The 24,447-nt window shown below is 45.1% G+C and overlaps 2 protein-coding genes and 1 long non-coding RNA gene across 4 annotated transcripts in view; all 3 read right to left on the bottom strand.

Annotated features, from left to right (window-relative positions):
* The window catches only part of LOC123487303 (diacylglycerol kinase iota-like), a 34,610-nt gene extending 28,620 nt beyond the window's left edge, over positions 1-5,990 (bottom strand). Inside the window, exons 1-12 of the mRNA XM_045218518.1 lie at positions 5,969-5,990; positions 5,410-5,504; positions 5,050-5,132; positions 4,592-4,652; positions 4,122-4,235; positions 3,293-3,433; positions 2,649-2,727; positions 2,412-2,467; positions 2,166-2,228; positions 1,720-1,793; positions 1,464-1,575; positions 1,120-1,319 (exon numbers count right to left, since the gene is read on the bottom strand). Coding sequence (XP_045074453.1) covers positions 1,120-1,319; positions 1,464-1,575; positions 1,720-1,793; positions 2,166-2,228; positions 2,412-2,467; positions 2,649-2,727; positions 3,293-3,433; positions 4,122-4,235; positions 4,592-4,652; positions 5,050-5,132; positions 5,410-5,504; positions 5,969-5,990 — 1,100 coding nt within the window. The remainder of the gene's footprint in view (positions 1-1,119; positions 1,320-1,463; positions 1,576-1,719; positions 1,794-2,165; positions 2,229-2,411; positions 2,468-2,648; positions 2,728-3,292; positions 3,434-4,121; positions 4,236-4,591; positions 4,653-5,049; positions 5,133-5,409; positions 5,505-5,968) is intronic.
* A 233-nt stretch (positions 5,991-6,223) lies between these two features.
* On the bottom strand, positions 6,224-8,131 carry LOC123487304 (diacylglycerol kinase zeta-like). Its single transcript, XM_045218519.1, has 4 exons — positions 8,081-8,131; positions 7,878-7,949; positions 6,902-7,018; positions 6,224-6,388 (listed from the first exon to the last, which is right to left on the bottom strand). Exons 3-4 carry the CDS (start codon positions 6,992-6,994, stop codon positions 6,245-6,247), a joined length of 237 nt encoding a protein of 78 aa, XP_045074454.1. The 5' UTR covers positions 6,995-7,018; positions 7,878-7,949; positions 8,081-8,131; the 3' UTR covers positions 6,224-6,244.
* Positions 8,132-8,136: 5 nt separating this feature from the next.
* Positions 8,137-11,614, bottom strand: LOC123487305. 2 transcript variants are annotated; one of them, XR_006659721.1, is made up of 3 exons: positions 11,550-11,614; positions 10,560-10,616; positions 8,137-8,151 (listed from the first exon to the last, which is right to left on the bottom strand). It is a non-coding gene; the product is annotated as an uncharacterized LOC123487305 (long non-coding RNA). The 2 variants fall into 2 exon arrangements; XR_006659720.1 differs by lacking the exon at positions 8,137-8,151 and adding an exon at positions 10,266-10,358.
* Positions 11,615-24,447: the final 12,833 nt, after the last annotated feature.

Here is a 24,447-nt window from a genome sequence, read left to right on the forward strand (position 1 = left end):
ATATATATTCATGAAAAAAGTTGTGATCTGTGATCTGTTCGCAGTGTGTGGGAGACCCAAAAACAATGTTGTGACTATAGCTTACCATTCTATTCAAGGACAATAGACACCTGACAACAACACATGTTGTATTTGTTCCTTACTGGAGTATGTTGGAAAACAGTTGGGAGAACAGTTTGATCTAATGTTGGGGTATGATCTCAAACGATGTAAGAAGTGTAGAAGTGAATACAGCTGGGTTGTTTGTTTGAATTCCAGGCTCATTTGCATCTTATCATTCTTACTTTCTGTCCAAATGCCTGGTGTTTTGCTTCACAGAAGGTTGGGCCATTCTAACCAACTTTGCAAAAAGGAAGAATGGTATCATGAATAAGGTTTGGATGACCACAACTTAATCTCAGCTAAAACAGGCTTCTGTAAACACAATCATTGAATTAGTCCCCCCCCCCTGGACATTTCAATCCTTTAAATGGAGGATTCATAATTCCCCCTGCCAGCAAGTCAATACATTGTCGCGAGACTCACAGTAGAATCAACAAAGTATGAAATTAGCAAAAACCTTACAACAGGATTTAAAAAGATAATGCAATTACCATGAAAGTAAATAGGGCTGTTCATTCTGATAACACATCTTCAATTTTCAGCCTGTAGACAGACAGACTGATATGACTAAGATGACTGATAGAGAGAAAAGGAAGATGGTTGCAAAGCCATGATGACTTTGATGAATGTTGTTGAATGTCTTTTTTGTTTGTTTTCCCTCATTGGCTTGGATTATTTTACATGCACAAGTCTTTGTCAGCACTTCAGCCTCCCCTGCAAATGAATCCCACCTTGTCTGGCCTGTCAGTCTCCCACACCTGCGTGCCACTTAAATCACACAGCAAGAAATTGAAGAGCGACCTTCGGCTCGGTCGAGGACACTCGAATGCATTACAATAACTTCCAACTTCCCAAGCACCGCATGACAACAGAGGCAACCTACCGACAGTGCAAAGATTAAACAAAGTACTGCATAGAAAGTCACCATAGTTGGATTGATGTTCGGAGTCTGACTGGACCCATTCTGGTCTCTTTTTATAAACTCAGTTGTAAATAAGCGTTCCCTGTATTACTTACTCGTTGAGCAGCGGTATAGAAGTCCTCCTCTTGGCCTTTTGCACCATGTTGGCTTGGTTCCTCAGGGAGATACGGATGGTGGAGGGGGCTAGCTTGCATGGCTCCCCATCTACCTGCATGGGGATGGACTTGTAGGTGGTGAGGGTCACCTCTCTGCACTGGTTCAGCCGCTCACCATGACCTCCGACCTGCAGTGTTGCCTACAGCACCAGGGAGGACGAGACGGTCATCCATCAGAGCAAGGCTATGACTAGGAGAAATGTAAAGAAACTGACTCATCCATTTCATTAATCTACTAACTTGTGTTCTAACACATAGACAAATTCAAGTTGATAGGTGAATACCAGAGAGGTCATGGTGAAGCCGATAACTTCAATGCAGCCGTCGTCGTGCCGTTGTGGCTCAAAGTCATGGTGCTCGCTTGGGTTGCCCCATGGCATGGTACCAGCACAGTATCTAGTACACACACACACACACACGCATTATTATGTGCCTAACTTGGCCTACAGCCTACATTACAACAGTGACAAAATGGTAACATGTCATATATAACCCCTTTTCTCATTGAGGAACATAGTCAGAGTAGCTGTGGCTGCTAACCTGGGAATGTTGAGGAACACCAGACACTGCAGCTTCAGATCCTGAACCTTTGAGGTGAGGTCGGTGCCGTCGCACTAATGAGAGGAGACAGACAGGTGACTCCATTACTGTACACATACGGACTCAGATCATTCCCGGAAGAGTTCTCACATGTTCCCTTTAAAGATGTACCCTTTGAAAGGTGCCACATTCTGACTGACTGACTGAGAAGAAGAACACATTTTTGAGTCTAATGAGATGTACAGGGTAGGTTGTAAGGATCACAAGCTCAGAATGGAGCCCAGGCTCTCAAACTGGGGTCAATTTCTATTTCTGAGGAACTATCTTTACTATGAAGTGGGGAAATTCCTGTTAACGTATTTAGATTTGAACTTGAACCCTTTGTGGAATGACGTCACACAATCTGAGCTGCAGCCAAGGTCCATGTAATGGTCAGTAGAACTCACCACGACCTTGATGTGTTTGGCTAGGTCTTTGGAGCTGCCCATGAAGAAGTCTGAGAAGGCCGTCTGGTTAGAAGGAACACCAGAGAATCAAACTTGTAGATGATCAATACAAAATAATGACACAACTAAAGCTATGGCCAAATACCACAATTACTATCACTAATAATGGTAAAAGTGATGATACTGGTGAGAAAATATGAATGTATTAGTTATTTTCTCTTGTTTAGAAAACACAACTGTACCCACCCCTGCATAGAACATCTTGTTCCGAAAGCGGCTGTTGAATTTCTCAGGGTTGGCCTCTGCGGAGCGTTGGTTATAGAAAGCATGATAGGGAGTGAGTAATGTGACACAATGACAGAGTAGATACACACAACATAATTTGTTACTATCGATGTGAGCCGTCTATGGAAAGCAGAGATTTATCGCCAACAATGACATTACATGGGTAGTCAACGTTAATAGATCAATCTGAAATACAACCTCGAGACTCGTGGAATTCTAGTGTCACGTGTGCATCGAAGCCGAGGCTGAAGTAGTTGTTGAAGACGTCGAGGGGGAGCTGTGGAAAAGAAAACCCGTACAGAAATGTGTTAATCCCAGATGCAATATCACCAAAACATCAGAAATCACAATGTAAAATGTTGACATTTCAACACAAAACCGGAGTATGCTGCTGAGCCCAACTCCATCCTCAGTCCTATGGTCTTAGTGCCCCAGACTACCATCACTGCCATAAACATTTTTGAATAATAATACATCATGTTTGAGGTCGCAGAGCAGGATTGTGCTTCTAGTTGATAATCTCTCTTTACTTTTAGAACTAACTAACCATTAAATAATGTAAAGGTCACTGAGGTATTTTGGTGTGTGATCAGCCATGACCCTGTTTACAATAAACAAATTATATTGTGACATTGTAGAGAGGTTAATCCTCTGGGGCTCAATGAAAACTCATCACAGTCAAAACCTGATTTACGATGTTATTACCAACACACCGTCTGATAGGTCAAGTGCTAGCACTAAGTTAACATTTGATCAATCCTCATTCTCTGCATCACCCATCCACACACACCACACCGTCTACAGTACAGGATCTGGGAGGAGGGGTGAGAGGGTTTGTTCACCTTGTCTGTCTGTTGCTCATCCCTCTCCTCTGCCCCAGCATCCTGGTTGGGCTCCACTATTAGATTCCACCGGTCGAGCTGGACGATGTTCCCATCCTCGACATGAGACAGGATCTTAGACACCGGCTCATCTGTGTAACCCTGGAGAGGGGAGGGATAGAGAAGGTTCAACGCCAAGAGATTTAACACAGTGCATTGTAGAAAGTAGCTAGTTCCTCCTGAGATATATCAATTCTTCAAGATATTTTTCAAGAAATAATAAGGGGTTATTGTCATGATTCTGGTGCACCTGCATTGTCCAACGACTATGGAAAAGCATATCTTTGAGGGTATTCACTGAGTGTACAAAACACTAGGAACACCTGCTCTTTCCATGACATAGACTGACCAGGTGAATCCAGGTGAAAGCTATGATCCCTTATTGATGTCACTTGTTAAATCCACTTCAATCAGTGTAGATGAAGGGAGGAGACAGTTTAAAGAAGGATTTTAAGCCTTGAGACAATTGAGACATGGATTGTGTATGTGTGCCATTCAGAGGGCACACATTGACCGGTTTGAGTGTGTCAAGAACTGCAACGCTGCTGTTTTTTTACGCTCAACAGTTTCCGGTGTGTATCAAGAATGGTCCACCACCCAAAGGACATCCAGCCAACTTGACACAACTGTGGGAAGCATTGGTGTCAACATGGGCCAGCATCCCTGTGGAACGCTTTCGACACCTTGTAGAGTCCATGCCCCGACGTATTGAGGCTGTTCTGAGGGCAAAAGGGGGGGGGGTGTTCCTAATGTTTTGTACACTCAGTGTAAATATTGTCCAGATACTCACACCACCCCAGTTGAGGGTCCTGGCCAGGTCGTTGCCTGTCCCCAGAGGCAGGATGGATACTGCAGGCTGGGGGTTCAGCTGGAGCTGGTCCAGAGCAGACAGGATCCAGCCCACCTACACACAGACCATACAACAGTCATGTTATCAATACATCATGTGATGTGCCCTTCAACACCATGTCTAACATTGTTATTGTCTTTACTTGAGGAATAAATGTTTGAACAGCTTAACAAACTGTACCTGCAGCATAGTGTGTGTTGCTGTTCAATCATTTAGATAACCATCAAAGTTCAGGGCTTAGATCACTAAGATGGGGTCAAATGCCTTTAAGGGCAAACGCCAGACACTGTGTGCTGTTATTTTAATGATCACAAAGTAAAGTTTGCTGCTAAAATAGTTCAAGAATGTCTGCGTGTTGCTTAAAAATACCTTTGGCATTGCTGTTGTACAACAAGCCTGTTTCCACTCACCGTGCCATCACCTCCGCATGCCAGTATCCTCAGGTTATGCACCTTACGGTACATTTCTAACCTTGGAGAGACAGAGCAAGAGACAAAATCAACTTCTAGTTTTCTGTCACAGTCAGTCCACAGTATCAAGCCTGTTAATGAAGGTCTCCCACACTCAGTTAATCAGCAGCATCACAGTGAAGGGAGCCCTACACCCCAAAAGGCTCCTGGGCAGATTGAATAATAGCACAGGGTATCCATAGCAAGAACAAATAGAAAATCAAAATAATACTTGGAATTAGAACGACTTCTTTTGGTTCAGATATATTAGATCTAATGAGAAGAAGCTCTGCGTCAGTGAGCACAGAGTAATGGAAGAGCTCCAAGACTTATACATATGATTTTGATTTTTAAGGGCCAGAGTCAGTAAAAAGTCTGAATTAGTACAAAGTTTGCACCTGCTATTTTGGAAAACTTACCCATCCTTGGGCCCTCCCAGACTCAGGTCAAATACTTGGCGGGGGTTGAGGTACCACATGAACGACTGGATAATCTTGGCTCCCTGAAAATGAGTAGGAGTACAATTACTACCAATTCATCATCATCATCATCATAATAAATAAGTATTTGATTAACTGACTAGTATATGATTGAGTGATCCAGCCAAATGTGTGAGGTATGAGATGCCCTGACTGGACTGCTGAAAGACTCTTTAAGATGCAGACAGTGTTTCATCTCACAGAAGGCTTATAGACCAGTCAGGATTACACCTAAGACTGGTGTTGGCCTCGGTCCACTGGGCCTGCACTGACAGCTCCAGCACAGGCTGCACGGCTCACCTGATTTCCCCCACTCTTTGGGTTGACAAACACCAACAGCGGCTTCATGAGCTGAGAGGGAATGGGTCTAACTATGAAGGGCTTCCACGCGCCTCCTGCACAAAGAGGAAGGGAGAGAGCAGAGGAAATAAAGGGATGCATTTAGAGAGGTGAAAGATGACTGATGTACAGTGTTGGTTTCCTAAGGGAAGAGCATTAAGCTCTTACTGCTTTTACTGATGGTTTGTTATAAACTATCGTGTCAGACTCATATAACATTATGCCAATGTAACTAACTAAAATTAAATGGCATAGAGCTGATGTTGCGTTGATACTTCCTACTCTCTATGAGATATAGTAAGCCAAAGAGTATATAGTTGTCTAACACTGTGCACAGTTGAATTGATCAATACGGTCTCCATAACCGTGGCTTTGAGGTGGGGTGATCTGGGGAGTTGGGGTAGGATGGTACCTTGGACTGGCTCCGCCTGAGGCGCTTTAAAGCGCCTTGTCTTTGGAGGGCTGGCTAACCAATGCAAGGCCAGACAAGAGAGAGAATTATTTATGTACATGCACTTGCCATGTAAATGCATTAAAGCCATGGTATTGGACACTGGATGCGCCAGGAAGTATGTATTGACAAGCACATCCTATGTCCCTGGCTGGGTTGTGTCAGCAGTGATTTGATAAGGGCGAAGACTGTCTACATCGATAATACCTTGTCATCAGTTTGACATTGCCCTTTTAGCTACTATTTCATGTATTTTTATTTAAATGTTAAACCAATTGAACAGTGCACAACAGATGCAGTATAATGGAAATGATGCCTCAGGCTAATCAACAAAGGATGTTTTAGTTACGTACGTCTCTTCACAATACAAAACGGTAGGAAAGGCCATTTGTGATGGATGATGTAACAATTCAAACTCACCTCTCCCTTTTTGCTGGACTTGCGCTTAAACGAGGTCCGTTTTTTCTTTTTACTCGACTTTAGTGAGGTCTGAAAGAATAACACGAGGATTAAATGGCACATTGGTATTCCATTTATATAAGGAACAGCATTTGATCAACTATAAATAATACACTGTAATTTATCATAACTGCTGAACGCATGGCTTACAGCTCAAACTAATGGATGACTGCTACCCTCTGTTGGCTTCTCAGTGCAATGGCACCACAAAGTATTTGGGGAAGCATGCCATTGTCCATTGTAAACTCACATGGTGGCAGTGAATATTTGAATACTTGGAAGTGTATGTGATTATGGGGGCGGCAGGTAGCGTAACGGTTAGAGTGTTGGGCCAGTAACCAAAAGGTCGCTGGTTCAAATACCCAAGCCGACAAGGTAAAACATCTCTGTGACCTTGAGCAAGGCACTTAACGTTAATTTGCTCCAGGGTCACTGTGCTACTACTATGGCTGACTCTGTAAAACAACACATTTTACTGCACCTATCCGGTCTATGTGACAATAAAACACTTTTTTTTTTTTTTTTTATATATATTTTTTTAACCTGAGGTCTGCGGAGCCGGATGATCCAGGTAGGGGGTACGATGACAGAGGCATGAGCACCCAGGGAGCAGGGCTCCTCGATCTGCTGCAGCATGAAGCATGACACCTTGTTGTGATACTACAGTAGGGAGAGAGGAAAGGATGGCAGCAGTGACGTCAAACACCAACACATCATTCATTTAAAACACTCAACGCGACCCTCACACAACTGTCTCACATAAACATAAAACATACATACACCATTACAGAGGGTGAAGACAGCTACTGTACACACTCACACAATACATCAGTGATCACATTCATCCATACTCATTGGAAGTGTTTTCATTCAACACAGACACCCACACAAATGTCTCAAATAAGCATAAAGCATCCATACACACATCATTCTCAATTCATAGTTTATGAGGCACAGCAGCACTAAGACCATACAGAGGTAGACATCAGAATTGTATCACTCTTTTGTTGCTGAGAAATTCAAAATGCAGATGAGCTTCATGATTTACATAAATTCCCTGAAAACAGGCAATAGCACACAGTTATATTCACAGTATTGCACTTTTCATGTAGCCCAATTTTGGCCAGCTAATATTATTATTAGTAGTAGTAGCAGATTTGATTGGTTTCTCACAGTCAGACTGAATTTACAATTGACCAATTTACAATCATAACATCAACCATATATAATTATCAAATAGAGCCCCACAGTGGAGGTGTCATAATTCCCATAAAACCTAGCGGTCAAACAGGGAAATGGTTCCAATCGTTTTTCCACCATTCATTTTTCCCCATCGGGGATTTTAGAAACACTTAAAATAAGGGCTGTGTTTCGTGTAGGCTTACCCTGGCATGAAGTTTGGATAAACATGCAAATCTCTCTCAGACAATGTGACGTTGCTGCAGGATTATGTTGCTGCGACAATACTGGTCAAATTAAGATCCTACACCTGTACAGTACAATCAACCTTACAACTTACTGCCTGTTTACACCACGAACAGCTGATGGCCACAATCTCTTTGCTATGAAAGGCAAACTTCTGCTGGAAACCCTGTAGAGAAATGAATCAGATCTAAGAGGTAATGTACCCTCAAGAATAACATGTTTCATCAGATCATTAATCCTGCAATACAGGGCAATATAGGGAAGAAATTAATTAATTGATATTATAACCATGCTCACCTTCCCGCACTGCCGACACTTCCCATCCTGGCGCCTCCTGTGGACCCAATGGTGCCTCGCACTACGGTTGGCTGGAAAACCAACGTTCATAAACACATTAATCAACTCACTCACAATTGCCCGATTTAAAATACTGTGGTTTTCCTATTTTTATTACATGTAGACAATGGTGAGTGAGATCAAGGAAAGCTTGTGTTGAGTTTATTAGTTTCTCATTAGCAATATCAGAGGTTTGGAAAAACACAGTGAACATTATTGTGTATAGGACAATAATAAACCCAGTTCTGTGGTAATAATGACTAAGTGTGGTATGCTAACAGAACAGGGCTTTGGGCAGCTGAGCGGAAATGGAAGAAAACTAAACTTCTGGAGGACCTATCATCCTTCCACTCCCTCCTCTCTACCTTCTCTTCCTTTGTATCCACTGCTAAAGCCGCTTTCTATCACTCTAAATGTCAAGCTTCCACCTCCAACCCTGGGAAACTCTCCTCCACTATCTCTTCCCTCCTTAATCCCCCACCTCTCTACTCCCTCTCTCGCGGATGACTTTGCCAACCACTTTGAAAAAAAAGGTTGACTGACATCCGCTCCTCTTTCATTCAACCTACTGAGTCCACTGGTCCCACATACACAACTACCATACGCCTTGATCTCTTTCTCCCCGCTCTCTCCAAATGAAATCCTGCGACTAGTGAGGTCCGGCAGCCCGACAACATCCCCTCCTCCCTCCAGACCATTTTTTGGAGACATTTCTCCCTTCCCTCATCAACTCATCCCTGACCACTGGCTGTGTCCCCTCTGACTTCAAGACGACCTCCTGAAGAAACCAACATTCGACCCCCTGACGTAAAAAACTACAGACCAATATCCTTTCTTTTTTTCTTTCCAAAACACTTGGGCATGCTGTCTCTGACCAATTCTCTCATTATCTCTCTCAGAACAATCTTCTTGACCCTAACCAGTCAGGCTTCAAGGCGGCTCACTCAGCTGAGACCGCTTTCCTCTGTGTCACAGAGGCTCTCCACTCTGCCAAAGCTGACTCTCTCTCCTCTGTTCTCATCCTCTTAGATCTATCCACGGCATTCGACACCGTGAACCATCAGATCCTCCTCTCCACCCTCTCAGGGTTGGGCGTCTCAAGCTCTGCACACTCCTGGATTGCATCCTACCTGGCAGGTCACTCCTACCAAGTGGCGTGAAGAGGATCTGTGTCTGCACACGTGATCTCACTACTGGTGTCCCCCAGGGCTCGGTTCTAGGCCCTCTATTCTTTTCTCTTTACACCAAGTCACTCGGCTCAGTCATATCCTCACATGGTCTCTCCTATCATTGCTATGTGGATGACACTCAACTTCTCTTCTCCTTCCCCCCATTCTGACACCAAGGTGGTGACACGAATCTCTGTGTGCCTGGCAGACATCTCAGCTTGGATGTCGGCCCACCACCTCAAGCTCAACCTCGACAAAACGGATCTGCTCTTCCTCCCGGGGAAGGCCTGTCCACTCCAAGACCTCTCCATCACGGTTGACAACTCCAGTATCCCCTTCCCAGAGTGCAAAGAACCTTGGCGTGACCCTGGACAACACCCTGTCATTCTCTGCAAACATCAAAGCAGTGACTCGCTCCTGCAGGTTTATGCTCTACAACATCCGTAGAGTACGACCTTTCCTCAAACAGGAAGCAGCGCAGGTCCTAATCCAGGCACTTATCATCTCCCATCTAGACTACTGCAACTCTGTTGGTTGGGCTCCCCGCTTTGCCATCAAACCCCTGCAACCAGCCCGCCTTGTGTTCAACCTTCCTAAGTTCTGTCACACTGCTCCTCCTCACACTCTACTTTCATGGCGCCTCCGACACCCCCTCCTCCCCCAAAAAAACACCCACCAGCACTGACTTTGCTGATAAATACTTTGTTGAGGGAAAATGTACTTGATACGATTGTGATATGTCATTGTCTCTAACAGCTATCTTAAGATGAATGCACTAATTGTAAGTCGCTCTGGATAAGAGCGTCTGCTAAATGACTAAAATGTAAAAATGCAAATGTCATGATGAGGGAATTTAAACTAGGACATCCAAAGCTAGGCCTTGGGGGTCTTTATAATCATTAAACTAGTCAGGCATTACTCTCCTACTGCCCCCATAACTGTGGCTTTGGGTTGGGGTGATCTGGGGAGTTAGGGTGGGATGGTACCTGGGACTGGCTCAGGAAAGGGGTGGCCATGCAGTTAGCCATCCGCCTGAGGCACTTTAGAGCACCTTGTCTTTGGAGGACTGGCTAAGGTCAAAGGTCAAGAGAGAAGGTCAAAGGGCAAAAGGGAAGCAGGGACAGGAGGAGAGGGAGGGGTTACAGAGAAGACAGACACATAGAATGACAAGACAAAGGCAAAGGAGGATGAAAAAGTGGTGAAAATAAAGTATGAGTATGAGTATGATGATCATCTTGATCAAATGGAAATGAACGTTTATTGGCACTTACCTCTCGTATATTCCTAGACCCCGATTCCCTGAATGACGGTTTACACCTAAAGTTTATCTACGGGGTAGAGCAAAGAAATTGCTTCAAACATTGATTTATTTTGTTTTTTCTTTGTCGTTGTTTCCAATATGTTGTTAGAGAAACCCTGCACCAAAATAGAATGCTGAATCAGTAATCCAAAAGGGCCAATAGGAGAGGTTTAAGGTTCAACTGAACATGCTGAAGTTCTTGTTCACCTAGAAGTACTTACTGAAAAGGGAAACCTGTGGTGCAATATGTGTTACTATGTGACACAACCAGCTCTTCACCTTTACCTCCACCATAACAGCACCATAACAGCATCAGATAAAGTATAAACAATAGATAATGAACAAACCCTCAGATTAGCAGAGTTAAAGACATTTTTGGGAAAGGGGAGATTCAAATAAATTCAGCAACTAAAAATCTCTAGGAAAGAAGCGGCAGACTCTATTCGACTTTGATTATCCAGAGAATTACCCAATCAGAGTGCAGCATTGGAGGGTCAAGGTCAATGGGTCAGGTAGCGTAGTGAGATAGGGTTAGAGAAGGAGTATGATCTAACACTAGTTATATCCCATAGCAGCCTAAGAGAGAGGTCTGGGTGTCTCACTCTAAGGTGGGGTCTTCGATAAAGCAGGCTGTCTTCATGGGGCATAGCCTCGTGTGTCGAATAACTGGAGAGGAGCAGGATGGGTTAGGTTGGCATGGCTTTTCCTGTTAAATCTCATCTTAACTGATGTGATGGTAACATTTGTCTCTTGAAGACAACATCTGAAAAAGGCTGATATTACGGTATTTTCAGGATTCAACATTTGCAACTCATTTTGTCTTGGTATACATGCTCTCAACTAATTTCCACAGCTTTGGTGATATTACATAATTTAACATCTATCTGCTACCAGGTGAAAGCATAGTTCACTGGAAGAAAAGTTTGTGAAGCATTTGTTGGGAAAATGGCTTGAAACATACCTTTTCTAGCTGCTCTATGCAGATTGTGTGAACCACTATCTTGCAGGCTGCACACTTTTCCGGGCTACAGATTTCTGCTGTGGTGGCGAGATGAGTGAGAGAATATTGATTTACTGACCCTTATCGTAGTAATACATGAAAACTTCCTGAATTAAATGACTTTCTTTTAACTTGATAATTCATGGTACAACCATAAACTTAAAATAGACCGCTCCTAGTGCCCCGAAGCCTGTTTTAGCATGAGCAGTGCAATTGAAAACTTTCACCATTTTGAAGAAGTCAACTTGGCGAGACTTCCTATGGGTTACGATAATTAATTCCATCAAGGTCCTCAGGAGGGATCAGCCAATGTAGTTAAGGTGGAAATGTACTGCAGGTGCTTTGCAGTAAATTACCTACCTTGGTTTTTATACCTGTGCAGACAACACACTCCCAGGTGGCAGTATCCACCCTTAACTACTTTAAAATGAAGAAAGCCCTCAATGGAGCTGTCCACTTGTTGTCACAGAAGCCATATGGCACAGATGCAAAAAGGGCCCTCCATCTACCTCTATGGGTGCAACACCCTCAAGATAGCAGCACTAGCTTCTGAGGTGAAGTGTGTTATGGTTCTGTGGACACCAGAGGAGCCTCTACAAAGGGCTGCCAAACTCATTTCCCGCGGAGGGCTGAGTGTTTTTGGTTTTCCTTTCAATTAAACCTAGAGAACCAGGTGAGGGGAGTTCCTTACTAATTAGTGACCTTAATTCATCAATCAAGTACAAGGGTGGGTAGGAAAACACGCAGACACTTCGACCAACCGTGGAATGAGTTTGACACGTGCTCTACACGGTTTCCCAAACACCCAGGTGTAGGTTTTGGTTTTTGCCCTAGCTCTACACAGCTGATTCAAAATAACCAACTCATCATCCAAGCTTTGATTATTTGAATCAGCTGTGTAGTGCTAGGGCAAAACCCAAAACGATGCAACAAGGGGGGGTACCAGGACCGACTTTGGGAAACCCTACTCTACACAAACATTGGTTGGACCACGGCTCTCCAACTCTGTTCCTGAGAGCTACCCTCCTGTAGGTTTCCGCTCCAACACCAGAATGTAACTTCTAATTAATCTAATCAACCTGCTAATTAGTAAAATCAGATGTGAAAGAGTAGGGTTGGAGTGAAAACCTACAGGACGCTCTCTCAGGAACAGGGTTAGAAAGAACCCGCTCTAAGCGCTTGTATCTAGCATGTACAGTATATAGCACAGGTGTCAAACTTCGTTCCACGGTTGGTCAGTGTCTGCATGTTTCCAATCCTCTCTTGTGCTTGATTGATGAATTAAGGTCACCTAATTAGTGGAACTCCCCTCACCTGGTTGTCTAGGTCTTAATTGAACGGAAAAACCAGAAACTAGCAGACACTATGGAATGAGTTTGACACCCCCTGGTATAGAGCGTTACACCAAAAAATACAAAAATGTCACACTGTGGATATCAGAACTAAATCTCCATACAAATATTACAATCAAAAAAATACATCTGCATCATCTGGAGGAAAAAAATACAAAAAGATTGGGCTTCGTTTTTACAGGTTCTCTTCCTAGTTGCCCGCTTTTTATAATCCCATCAGTTTTCCAAAACAATGAAGAGACAGTGTTTCAATGTACTTAACATGGCACCATTTCTCATACTGTTATGTTTACAGTTGCAGAGCGCTATTGGGCTGCCACAATCTGCATTCTCTGGGAACTGTACTGAATGGTACGGTGGTATAAATCTGGACAGTATCATCCATTTACAGATGAAAAAACAATGTGACAAGAAATTAATACTCCCCCTCTCTTTTTGTTGGGATTCACTACAAATACATCTCCTCTAATGAATTAATTCTCCCTTCCTCTGGGCTCATTCCTGTCCACCCAGCATCTGTGGCTTTGTAATGTCAGGCAGGGCCAGGGGGTAGCTGCCACAAACACACTCCACCCAGTGTGTCTTGGCGAAGCAGTCGCTGCTCTCCGGCGTAACAGAGTCCCCAGAGACAGTGGTCTCAAACCAGATGTGCTCCCCACTTTACACAGCGTTCTCCTGGAGAGAGGCGGATCTATTAAACACACACCCCTTTTTTACCCTCCACAAGTAGGAATCTCAGCTCGCTCACTTAGAATCCACTACCAAACAGTATCAGTACCTCTGGGTAAACCAAGTACACTACTCTGAAACTCAGTAGGGGCATGTAGTCCATTGCGGGGGTAAAAATCAATAAGCTGGGCCAAGAGGCTGCACTTACGGTCCAGTCACAGCTGCTCAGGATCTCCCTGTCTGGGTCAAACTTGGCCAGGAGCTGAGGCATGGGCTGGGCAGACGGGTGCATGTGGCTTCCGAGGTGGCGATGGCCTTCCTGAAATGACACAGACACAATACCTTTGAATGATTGCAATAACATCATTGAGATGACCCTCCCATGGGATGCTGCATCACCCCCCGTAAAAACTGAAGTGCCTAGCTGGTAAACCCACTCTTCACTGATGAAAAAAGGTAGGCCATGATCAAAGAGAAGGTTTAGCACACATGATAGATAATGAATGGTACATCTGACCGTCATACAATGGTACATCCTGAGCGTCATCCTTCCTACCTGCGGTGGGACCCTGTTGAGCTGATGTGCAGCCAGGTACAGAAGAGGTCTGGAGTGGGTATTTGACAGGTTTATTGTGACTGAGACCCTGCATGAAAGGTGCTGTAGAAGTCACTCAACAAAAATCCTAGCTTACATCGTCAGCAACACAAAAAGGTCAGCAGAGTTTGGTTTGCAGTTACATGCTGCAGCGGGCTCAGACACAAACGCTTGCTTCAGACCAGGAAGTGTTGGTATGGTTGGACAAGGCAGGAATGGCCAGTGGCTTTGGCACGCATTTCCCCCCTTCTATTGTCCGGATAAAACAAATAGTGTGGTCTAAAACATGCGCTGTGTATGACAGACATTTCTGTGTGTATTCTGCTGGAAGCCCTCCCCCCACCTCCCTACCACACACACTAACAAGCTCACAAAAGCATCCTGTGACCCCAGGTAAAGGTGGGGGTGTACCCACAGGAACCCACTCCTCCAAGTCTCCAGGCGGGAGTCGTAGTAGGTGCCCTGCAGCGGGCTGAAGGACTCCCCTGCGGCCCCTGGGTTTCCAGCTTGGCGGAACAGTTCCTATACAGGGAAGGGGAGAAGTGGCGGAGCCACTATAGAGCTCCTGCGTCTGGGTGGGGGGACCAGCACCTGCCTGGCCAGGCACTGTTGGAGATGGTGGAGGCCTCGTAACTGGCTGGAGGCGCGGTGGCGCCCGTGCACACCGTAGGCCGCCTGCTGGGGTGCACCGCCTCCGCTGGCAGCAGGTGGGAGGAATTACAGGCGCAGGCAGGCGCCGAGAAGCGGATCAGGGGCAGGGGCTGGATGCTCTCCATCGTCAAGGCTGCCATACTATGAACCTGATTCCAGTCACCGCCATGGACACGTCCTCTCCCTCTCTGGATATGATGATGATGATGATGACGATGTCTCAGTCCTCTCGTTCCTCCCGCTGCCCTCCGACCTGGTGCTACAGTCTCTCCTGGCTGCAGCTGTTCCCCCTCTGACTCGGAGCAGCTCTCAGTGCCCTCTCCTGGCGCCCCCCTCTCCTTCCCTTCGCCCCCCTCTGCTGCTCCTCCCACTCATCTGGACCAGGCTGGCCAGCAGCATGGAAGGCCCCAGCAGGTGGGTGTCGATGGTGCGGGCTTGGCAACTTGCGGCAGCCGGACAGAGCGAGGTTGACCTGAGCCGCGGTGGTGCTGGAGAGCGACGCCTGTTGTAGTATCTGGTCCTCACTAGCTGGCCGCCTCCATGACAACAGTGCCCCCCGGTAACCTGGGGTAACCCCTGCACCTCGCTGGAGCGCCTTCGTTGCTTGTGAGCAGCGCAGGCCAAGCCACACTGGGCGTCTCGTCCCCACATAACCAGACGGCAGGCCAACACTGGAGGCGTCTTCGTTGGGCTTGAGCCGTCGGTGACAGGCCTACACTGGACCTTCGGTGATCGACAGGACCTGTGAATGGCAGTCTCCCACACTAGAGCGTCTGCGTTGGACTAGGCCAGCAGAGGGCAGTCCTACACTGGAGCGCCGGCGAGCGCTTGTGGGCACTGCCACGCCAGGCCGTCTGTGTTGGCATTGCTCTGCCCCTTTCAGTCTAAGTGCCGGCGGAAAAAAGTTGTATCACTGACAGCCCACAGCTTGTGGGTCCCTTTCCTGTCCTCTGCAGTGGCTGTTGGTACAAACATCAGTCTGTCAGCAAAACCTTCAATACTGTACACAAGCCACTATCAAACTCTCATCAATAGGGATGCAGTACTGTTCTTTTATCCCCGTGTGGAAAAGTTGGAAATGTCTGAACTCATTACTGCTGCCAGAGAAGGGAAAGCACACGAGACTAATCTGGGCCTCGATGCTCAAAGAGAAACCTCAATTGGCTGACTAGTGATACTGTCAGTAACTGAATCTGCTTACAAAGGGACATTGATCAACGCATCTAGAGCGATAACAGTTCCATTGTCAGTACAAGCAACGTGCCCAGCTGCTGATTCAATAACTCACCCCTGTAACACTATACCTCAGTAGTGTTCTGTCTGAGTGAAAGTAGAGCAGAGTCCAGGTCACCTATCACACGATAGCCATTGTGACGCCACTACCCAGCACAAAGCCAGAGGATATATTTAGCAACTGCCTTTAATATTCTGTTCAATCACCTCATCAGATACGCCACATGACAGAACCCAAAGGAATGCGTCATTATCTAGTGAACCCAGCAAAACATTCCTGCCAACAATGAAAGGGAAAGGTGGATATCAACTTCATAGAGGAAATCATTGTTCTGATCATCTTTCCACTGATATCACAAATCTGAACATTGTCTACACAGTTGAGATGTAGAGAAGTAGGCCAAGGCTCAGGCAACCTCCCGGAGGATCCAAAGCTGCTGTTTTGCAGTCTCAGACCATCATAATCACACAGAGCCTCCTTCTCTGATTACATACAGACTGACTACAGATACTCTTCACAGGAAGTGACATGTGAGTAGCAGAGGGCTCAGCAGCATTAGCCTGTCAATGCTTTGATTCAAGCAGAACAAGCACCAACATCAAGGACCAAACGTCTTCTCATTCTGTGCCAGGCAGCTAATGCTAACAACAAATTAAGAAGATAGGTGTAGTATTTATGACAGATAGATCCTAGGCCCCTGTCAATGAAGTGTTGAGGATGAACCATTCAGTGAGTCACATGTATAGTGCATGGAAATGCTTATTTTCCTTTGAACTACTACATGTCACAGATATTCTCGCTTCTCTCTACCTCTTGTGATTAAGGCTGGACATTGGAGGAGATGTTGAAAAAAAACACCCTCTTGTTTCAATCTGAATGGATTCCTAGAACCTGCCAAAGTCCTTTGATCCTTCTCATCTCTTATTCTATTCATTAGAATAAGTAATAATAAAATGGACAAGAGAGTGGGTGGGGGTGAGGAGGGATGTGGATAGGAGAACAGCACAGCCAGGCTGGGGATAAATGGACCAAGCGAGTGGATATTGTTTTTCCACTTCCACACAAGCCTCATTAGTCCATCTGCTTTGCAGCCAGAAGAGAGACATGAGAGAAGACCTAGTGAGAAAAATGATCACCTTCAGTCTCAGGTGATTCAGAGCATTTGCTTTAAACACATGGGGATTCATCCACACAGGTCTTACAGCTACAGTATGTAAAGCGGACATACAAAATGTTTTATACGGTAAATGATTGGTAACTCATAGTAGGGGTTTTACACATACATCTGTAAGAGACACTGTATTTGTTGGTGTTTAAATGGACTAAATCTCTCCTATTGTATGGAGAGATTTAGTTCACCATGGTGAACAGGATCGAGGCCTATTAGCTTGATGTCCTCTGACTGTGTACTGTGGCTGTCAGATTCATATATTTAAAAGGTCAATGCAGCCATTTTTATCTCAATATCAAATCATTTCTGGGTAACAATTAAGCACCTTAATGTGATTGTTTTCAATTAAAATGTCAAAAATAAACATTAATAGCTTCTTTACTTTGCATTCTCAAGCAAGAATTCTGCTAGGACTGTCTGGGAGTGTTCTGGAGTGGGTATGGGAGTGAAAATGAGCTGTGTGGCAGAGATTTGGAACTCACTTTCTTATTGGTCTATTAACTAATTTGAATGCCTGCTGCTGTCACCAGGCAGGCCAAAACATCCCCACCAAAACATCTCAGGCTGTCTTTTCAAACAGCTCTTGCACTAAAAAGGGCATTATCATAAATTTTCACAGTATTATTCCAACCTCATAGTGTGGAAATACTGTACATATAAAACACAGGAAAACAGCGGTTTTGACTGCACTGGGTCTTTAAACAATTATGATGGAAGTACATACTGAAAAATATTTTCAGCCATCAGGCACACAGCGAGGACTGAGAGGGGCGCTCAGGGTTTGTGGCTCTAATATAGACCATCTCTTCAGTGTGTATTCCCAGCTTGGGTTTTCCACCCCCACGCCCACCCCTTGAGCATTCTGGGAGAAAGGGTCAAGGTCATCTGGCTGAGGCCTCAAGCGTATGTGGCTGCATTCGTATACCGTGGCGTTTAAATCATAGATCAGGGAAAATGCGACAGTCTTTCAAGCTGAACCACAGACACTGTCTTTGCCACGTTTTGACTTCCCAGCTATCTATGATAAATAGTCATCACCACTCCTGTACAGTTCTTGAATGGTTTTATCTGGAAACAGTGACATATTTATTATTATACCTAGGTAGTACAATATATACCAATACCATAATACTGTATGGTAACCAACAGATACATTTAGCAAACTCCTGAGGTGACTATGATTAAACTTCTAGCTCAGTGTCACTGCATCCAACTCTATATGGCTAAGATACGCTCTAAATACAACACAAGGTCTCAAGTCCTTTAGTTTGATCATTTCCTTTCCCACCTGCTCTGCATACTAACTCTATAGCCAGGTTAAATACTGACTGTTTGATTGACAGATAGATAACAAGGTTATAAATAGATCGGTTACCATAGAAATAAGCTCAACGCATTCATGTTAGCCTTTCTATTCTACATCCTCTCAAATATGTGCATTTAGCATTATGTACGTGCGTCACAGTGAGTGCATGCTGTGCAATGCCTCAAAAGATTTATGGGTGGGGAACTGCTTAAAAGCATTTTGGTTTTTATGGCACAATACTGTCACGATGAGTCCAAATCAATTGAAATACAATGCATCCGAAAATAAACATACACAATACCATACACACACGTAACATAAATACACATAGGTCTACACACTCCCCCACGCACACATTCCTATCTGTATTATGCACTCCATCCCTGGTAGATGAATTAGTCACAGAGCTCTTCCCATGGCCTGATATGGATCGGGCTTAACAGGCGTAGACTGACCCAGTATCAGCTGTTCTGAAACCCCTACAGTACCTCCACTCCCTCTAATACCTAGCAAGTCAAATGGAGGAATGCAGCAAGATATTAGAGTTACTGTGAATAACACAGGACTGTATTTGACTGGGACAGGTGGTATAACAATTGAGGTCTGGTGGGCTTTGTATCGTGAAGTTTACATACTGTACTGTGCTGGAGTCAATGTTTGAAGCTGTTCTAAAGGCAAACACCATACTGTATCACGTGCAGGCAAAAGCTGGATTGGGTTCATTGTCATCACGGTTGACAACTCTGTTGTGTCCTCCTCCCAGAGTCACAAGAACCTTGGCGTGACTGGACAACACCCTGTCGTTCTCCGCTAACATCAAAGCGGTGACCCGATCCTGTAAGGTTCCATGCTCTACAACATTCGCAGGTCACGACCCTACCTTACACGGAGTCCTAATCCAGGCACTTGTCATCTCTCCGTCTGGATTACTGCAACTCGCTGTTGGCTGGGCTCCCTGCCTGTGCCATTAAACCCTACAACTCATTCAGAATGCTACAGCCCGTCTGGTGTTCAACCTTCCCAGTTCTCTCCGTCACCCCGCTCCTCCATTACACTCCACTGGCTTCCAGTTGAAGCTCGCATCTGCTACAAGACCATGGTGCTTGCCTGCGGAGCTGTGAGAGACGGCACCTCCTTACCTTCAGGCTCTGATCCAGTCCCTACACCCAAGCAGAGTGCGTTCTTCCACCTCTGGCCTGCTGGTCCCCCTACCTCTGCGGAAGCACAGTTCCCGCTCAGCCCAGTCAAAACTGTTCAATGCTCTGGCACCCCAATGGTGGAACAAGCTCCCCCAGCCAGGACAGCGGAGTCACTGACCACCTTCCAGAGACACTTGAAACCCTACCTATTTAAGGAATACCTGGGATAGTATAAAAGTTATCCTTTCACCCCACAAAAATGTTTTGTGGAAAAAAATACATAAATAAAAACAACTAATAAAAAAAAAAGATATGTAAAAACCATATACTCAAAAAAGTACAAAAAATTATAAAATTGTAAAGCGGTTGTCCCACTGGTTATCATAAGTTGAATGCACCAATTTGTAAGTCGCTCTGGATAAGGCGTCTGCTAAACGACTAATGTAGTTGTATATACAAACCAACATTAAACCACAGAGCATTACCACACAAATGTGCATCCTTGTTGATATGCGTACTTGTGCTGTGGCTCTTACAATATGGTATTGTTGGCATTTTGTTGGCAGACTTTGAATAGAATGCAAAAGTGACAGGGATATTCCACATATATATTTATTTATATTTATATTATATTTATAATATATATTTAGACTTTCGGTTTAGTTTTTTTCATTGGTCTTCATGGAATTCGTCATCAATGCAGCAGTGTTAATATTCAACTAAAACTTTCCAATGAGACAAAGCGGTAAGAGGGTGAAAAACCATCCAAGGTGCTGATTTACATTTAACCAAATACCACAGACTGCTACAGTGGTGTTAACACTGGACATACAATGACGTTCATGTATAGATGTTCACACCTGGATAGTGTGCATAACATCTGTCTACCTTAACAACAGCACTGCTGGGACAACATGGGGAACCAGAATCAGGTGAGGAGAGGGGTGGAACTGGGGATCTACTCTACTCTGTGGGAGATTAATTGGGTAACTAGCTACACTATATGCACAAAAGTATGTGGACACGCCTTCAAATTAGCAGATTTGGCTATTTCAGCCATACCCATTGCTGACAGGTGTATACAATCGAGCAAACAGCCTGAAATCTCCATAGACAAATATTGGCAGGAAAATGGCCTTATTGAAGAAGCTCAGTGACTTTCAATGTGGCACCGTCATAGGATGCCACCTTTCCAACAAGTCAGTTCATCAAGGAATATCTGCCCTGCCAGACTGCCCAGTCAACTGTAAGTGCTGTTTTGTTGCGTGGAAACGTCTAGGAGCAACTAGCGGCTCAAGTGGTAGGTCACACAAGCTCACAGAAACGGGACACTTGAGTGGTGGAGCGCGTAAAAATCGTCTGTCCTTAGTTTGCCAACACTCACTACAGAGTCCCAAACTGCCTCTGGAAGCAACGTCAGCACAAGAACTGTTCGTCTGGAGCTTCATGAAATGGTTTCCATGGCGAGCAGCTGCACATAAGCCTAAGATCACCATGCGCAATGCCAAGCGGTGACTGGAGTGGTGTAAAGCTCGGCGCCATTAGACTCTGGAGCAGTGGAAACGCGTTCTCTGGAATGATGAATCACGCTTCACCATCTGGCAGTCTGACGGACAAATCTGGGTATGGCGGATGCCAGGAGAGCTACCTGCCCGGAATGCATAGTGCCAACTGTAAAGTTTGGTGGAGGAGGAACAATGGTCTTGGGGCTGTTTTCATGGTTTGAGCTGGAAGCCCCTTAGTTCCAGTGAAGGGGAAATCTCAATGCTACAGCATATAATGACATTCTAGAGCGATTCTGTGCTTCAACTTTGTGGCAACAGTTTGGGGAAGGCCCTTTCCTGTTTCAGCATGGCAATGCCGCCGTGCACAATGAGATCCATACAGAAATGGCTTGTCGAGATCGGTGTGGAAGAACTTGACTGGCCTGCACCAGAGGCCTGACCTCAACCCCATGAACACCTTTGGGATGAATTGGAATCGACTGCGAGCCAGGCCTAATTGCAACATCAATGCCAGCGTCACTAATGCTCTTGCGGCTGAATGGGGAAGCAAGTCCCGCGGCGCAATGTTCCAACATCTGGTGGAAGCCTTCCCAGAAAGTGGGGCGGTTACAGCAGCAAAGGAGGACCAACTCCATATTAACTCATGATTTTTGGAATGAGATGTTCGACGAGCAGGTGTTCACATACTTTTGGTCATGTAGTGTATATGTGCAGGACAGAAAAAAAGAGTACTGGGCTGGCCCCCAAGCACCCCCCTCTGTTATATTCCCCTGGCTGTTCTCTCACTGCTGCGACTCCGCCCGCTGCATCCCGCCATTCTCCACATCACAGATAAGAGTCAAAGAGACTACCTCCTGCTATGCCTCACGGAGATAGAGGGGAGAGAATCAGTGTACATCAGTGACAGAGAAAGGGTGGGGAGAGAAGGAGAGAGATTCTAATCATTCTAATAATTAGCTGGTTGATGAGCTGAATCAAGTTCGTTACAACCGGGTTGGTGTGAAGCTTCAGGAGGAAGCTCCATGCCTGCTCTGTTGAGGCATAAACCCATCAGCTCATCAACCCAGTCTGAGCTGGGTAACCACAGCAACCTGTGCCTCTAGATTACTGGCGATGCTCCAATGAGGCCGTGTCCATGGAGCCATCATCCAGGTCAATGTGCCTGGGTTAGGGGATGGGCATCGGGCGTGTGTGGCCCCACTGCCCGGCTCCTGATCGATCTGGACATCTGGTCTGGTAAATGCATTAATACCACAGGGCCAATGTAAATGAGACAGTACAGATTCTAATAAACATCATGCCTCAAACCAAGCTGCATCAAGACTAGCTGCATCTTGGGGACTACCTGTGGTCAGGGATGAGTGTAATCACATCTACTGTAAATGTTATGGCTTTGTTATGACCCTCAGTATAGTGATGTGATTTTAACTGAGAGAGATTTGAAAGGTCTTGATAAGCCTGCGGCTGTGATAAATTGCACATGCCTTGGATTTAACCCTATCATACAAAAAGCAGCTGAAAGTGATTACTTGTCCCATTAAGAGTTCCACAAATGCAGGAGTTAAATCACCAAATTGTTTACAAACAAATGTACAATAATCAATTCAAGGTACCCTCAGATAAGTAGGCTAAACGTGGCCGTATCCTAAGTGCATATACATACGGAAATGTTTATGAAAGAATTGTTTTATTTTGTTTTTCCATGAAAGGCTCCATTCAATATGTCACAAAGCGGATTAACCAACGTTTTTAAAAGTCACTCACATGGTAGCTTTCAAATGTCCCTGCAAAGCAGCAGTACAGTGCAGTATGTGAGCTGTGCTCAGTGTGAGCCTGAGCCATGTTGACAGTATGGTGAGAGAATGGGGTGAGAGGGAGTGTCAGTTAAAATAAATTAGGTTACAGTGCGTTTTACCAGTGGACCTGAGGAAACAGAGGAGGACTGTTTTTGTTTCCATTCTGAGTTATGGACCTTTGGGCATTGTGCCCAGCCTGCAAATGAAGTCAATATGCTGTGAGCCCAACGTTGAGTCAGAATGTCTTACTCTTAGTAATTAGTAGATTATCGACTTTCCTTTCTGCCGGAGAAGTTGATGCGACAACAGAGAAAAACAGTTTTAGCTGTTATCTGGGTTTATCCTCCATGGGAAAAAGAAGTGAGGTTACAGCCAGCAAATACCACCACTGAAAAATATACCCCATAACTAGCCTATTCAATTAAATATTTACATGTAAGGCGTACAAGGTCAGTTGGAATAAATAGCCATGGAGTGCTTGTCCTTCAGCATCGCATAGTGCGTGATAATAGGGGCTGTCAAGAATGAAGCCTTAATGCTGCTGTCCTCGGTTTGTTAAACACTCAATGTTATATGAGGATAATGGGGCGTGCAAGCATGACCATAAATGTATACTTTTCCTTTCCTGTAATCAAGTAAATGTCACCATCTTGGCACGTCTGTGGATACATCTCCTTAGATCCTCTGAGCACTTGTCTTGATGATAAATACCCCTGTGGAAAGGGAGACTTGGATGATGTCTAGAAAGCCTCTTGGAAAATGCCTAATCTAGATTTGCGTTAACTCTCCCAGGGTAGGTTTCGTGCTAACTCTCCCAGGAGTAGGTCGTCCTCTAGGACAGTGTCGAAATAACTAAGCTACCCTTACATAATGGATGTGTAGTGAACTGAAATATTGCCTGAAGGTCTGTTGACAGATATAGCGAGAATAATTCCCAGATTGCAGAATTGTTGATGCACCGGGGGCTGATTTCACAAACATAGTGCTCTGTGCTCTACATGTCTCCACTCTCCATCCCTATATGGGATCTGACTTCTCTCTCCATCCCTTGACGCAAACATCCATTAATCCAGCTTCCAGCACAACACTACAGGGAGGGAGGCACTGGAACAGTCTGGCTTGCTGGCACAGCCTGATGGGAGGCTTAGAGAGCACACTATTTTTACAGCCATGTCAGCATAGATAGCATAGGCGAATGGTACGGCTACTGTAATTTATGGAGGGAAAATTTAACTGCTCATCTGTAGTAGATGGCAACTGAGGTTTCTCACAGACTGGACAGAATGGGACGACAGACTGGACCAGTGACCCTTTGGTCCAGGATCAGATCAGAAGCATGGCCTGGTCCATAATCCTTTCCCCTATACTGTGGTGTCACTCAGCACAGCACAGGCAGGACAGCACAGGACAGGACAACACAGGACATGACAACACAGGGCTG

Source organism: Coregonus clupeaformis, unplaced genomic scaffold (assembly GCF_020615455.1).
Source record: "Coregonus clupeaformis isolate EN_2021a unplaced genomic scaffold, ASM2061545v1 scaf1624, whole genome shotgun sequence".
NCBI lineage: Eukaryota > Metazoa > Chordata > Actinopteri > Salmoniformes > Salmonidae > Coregonus > Coregonus clupeaformis.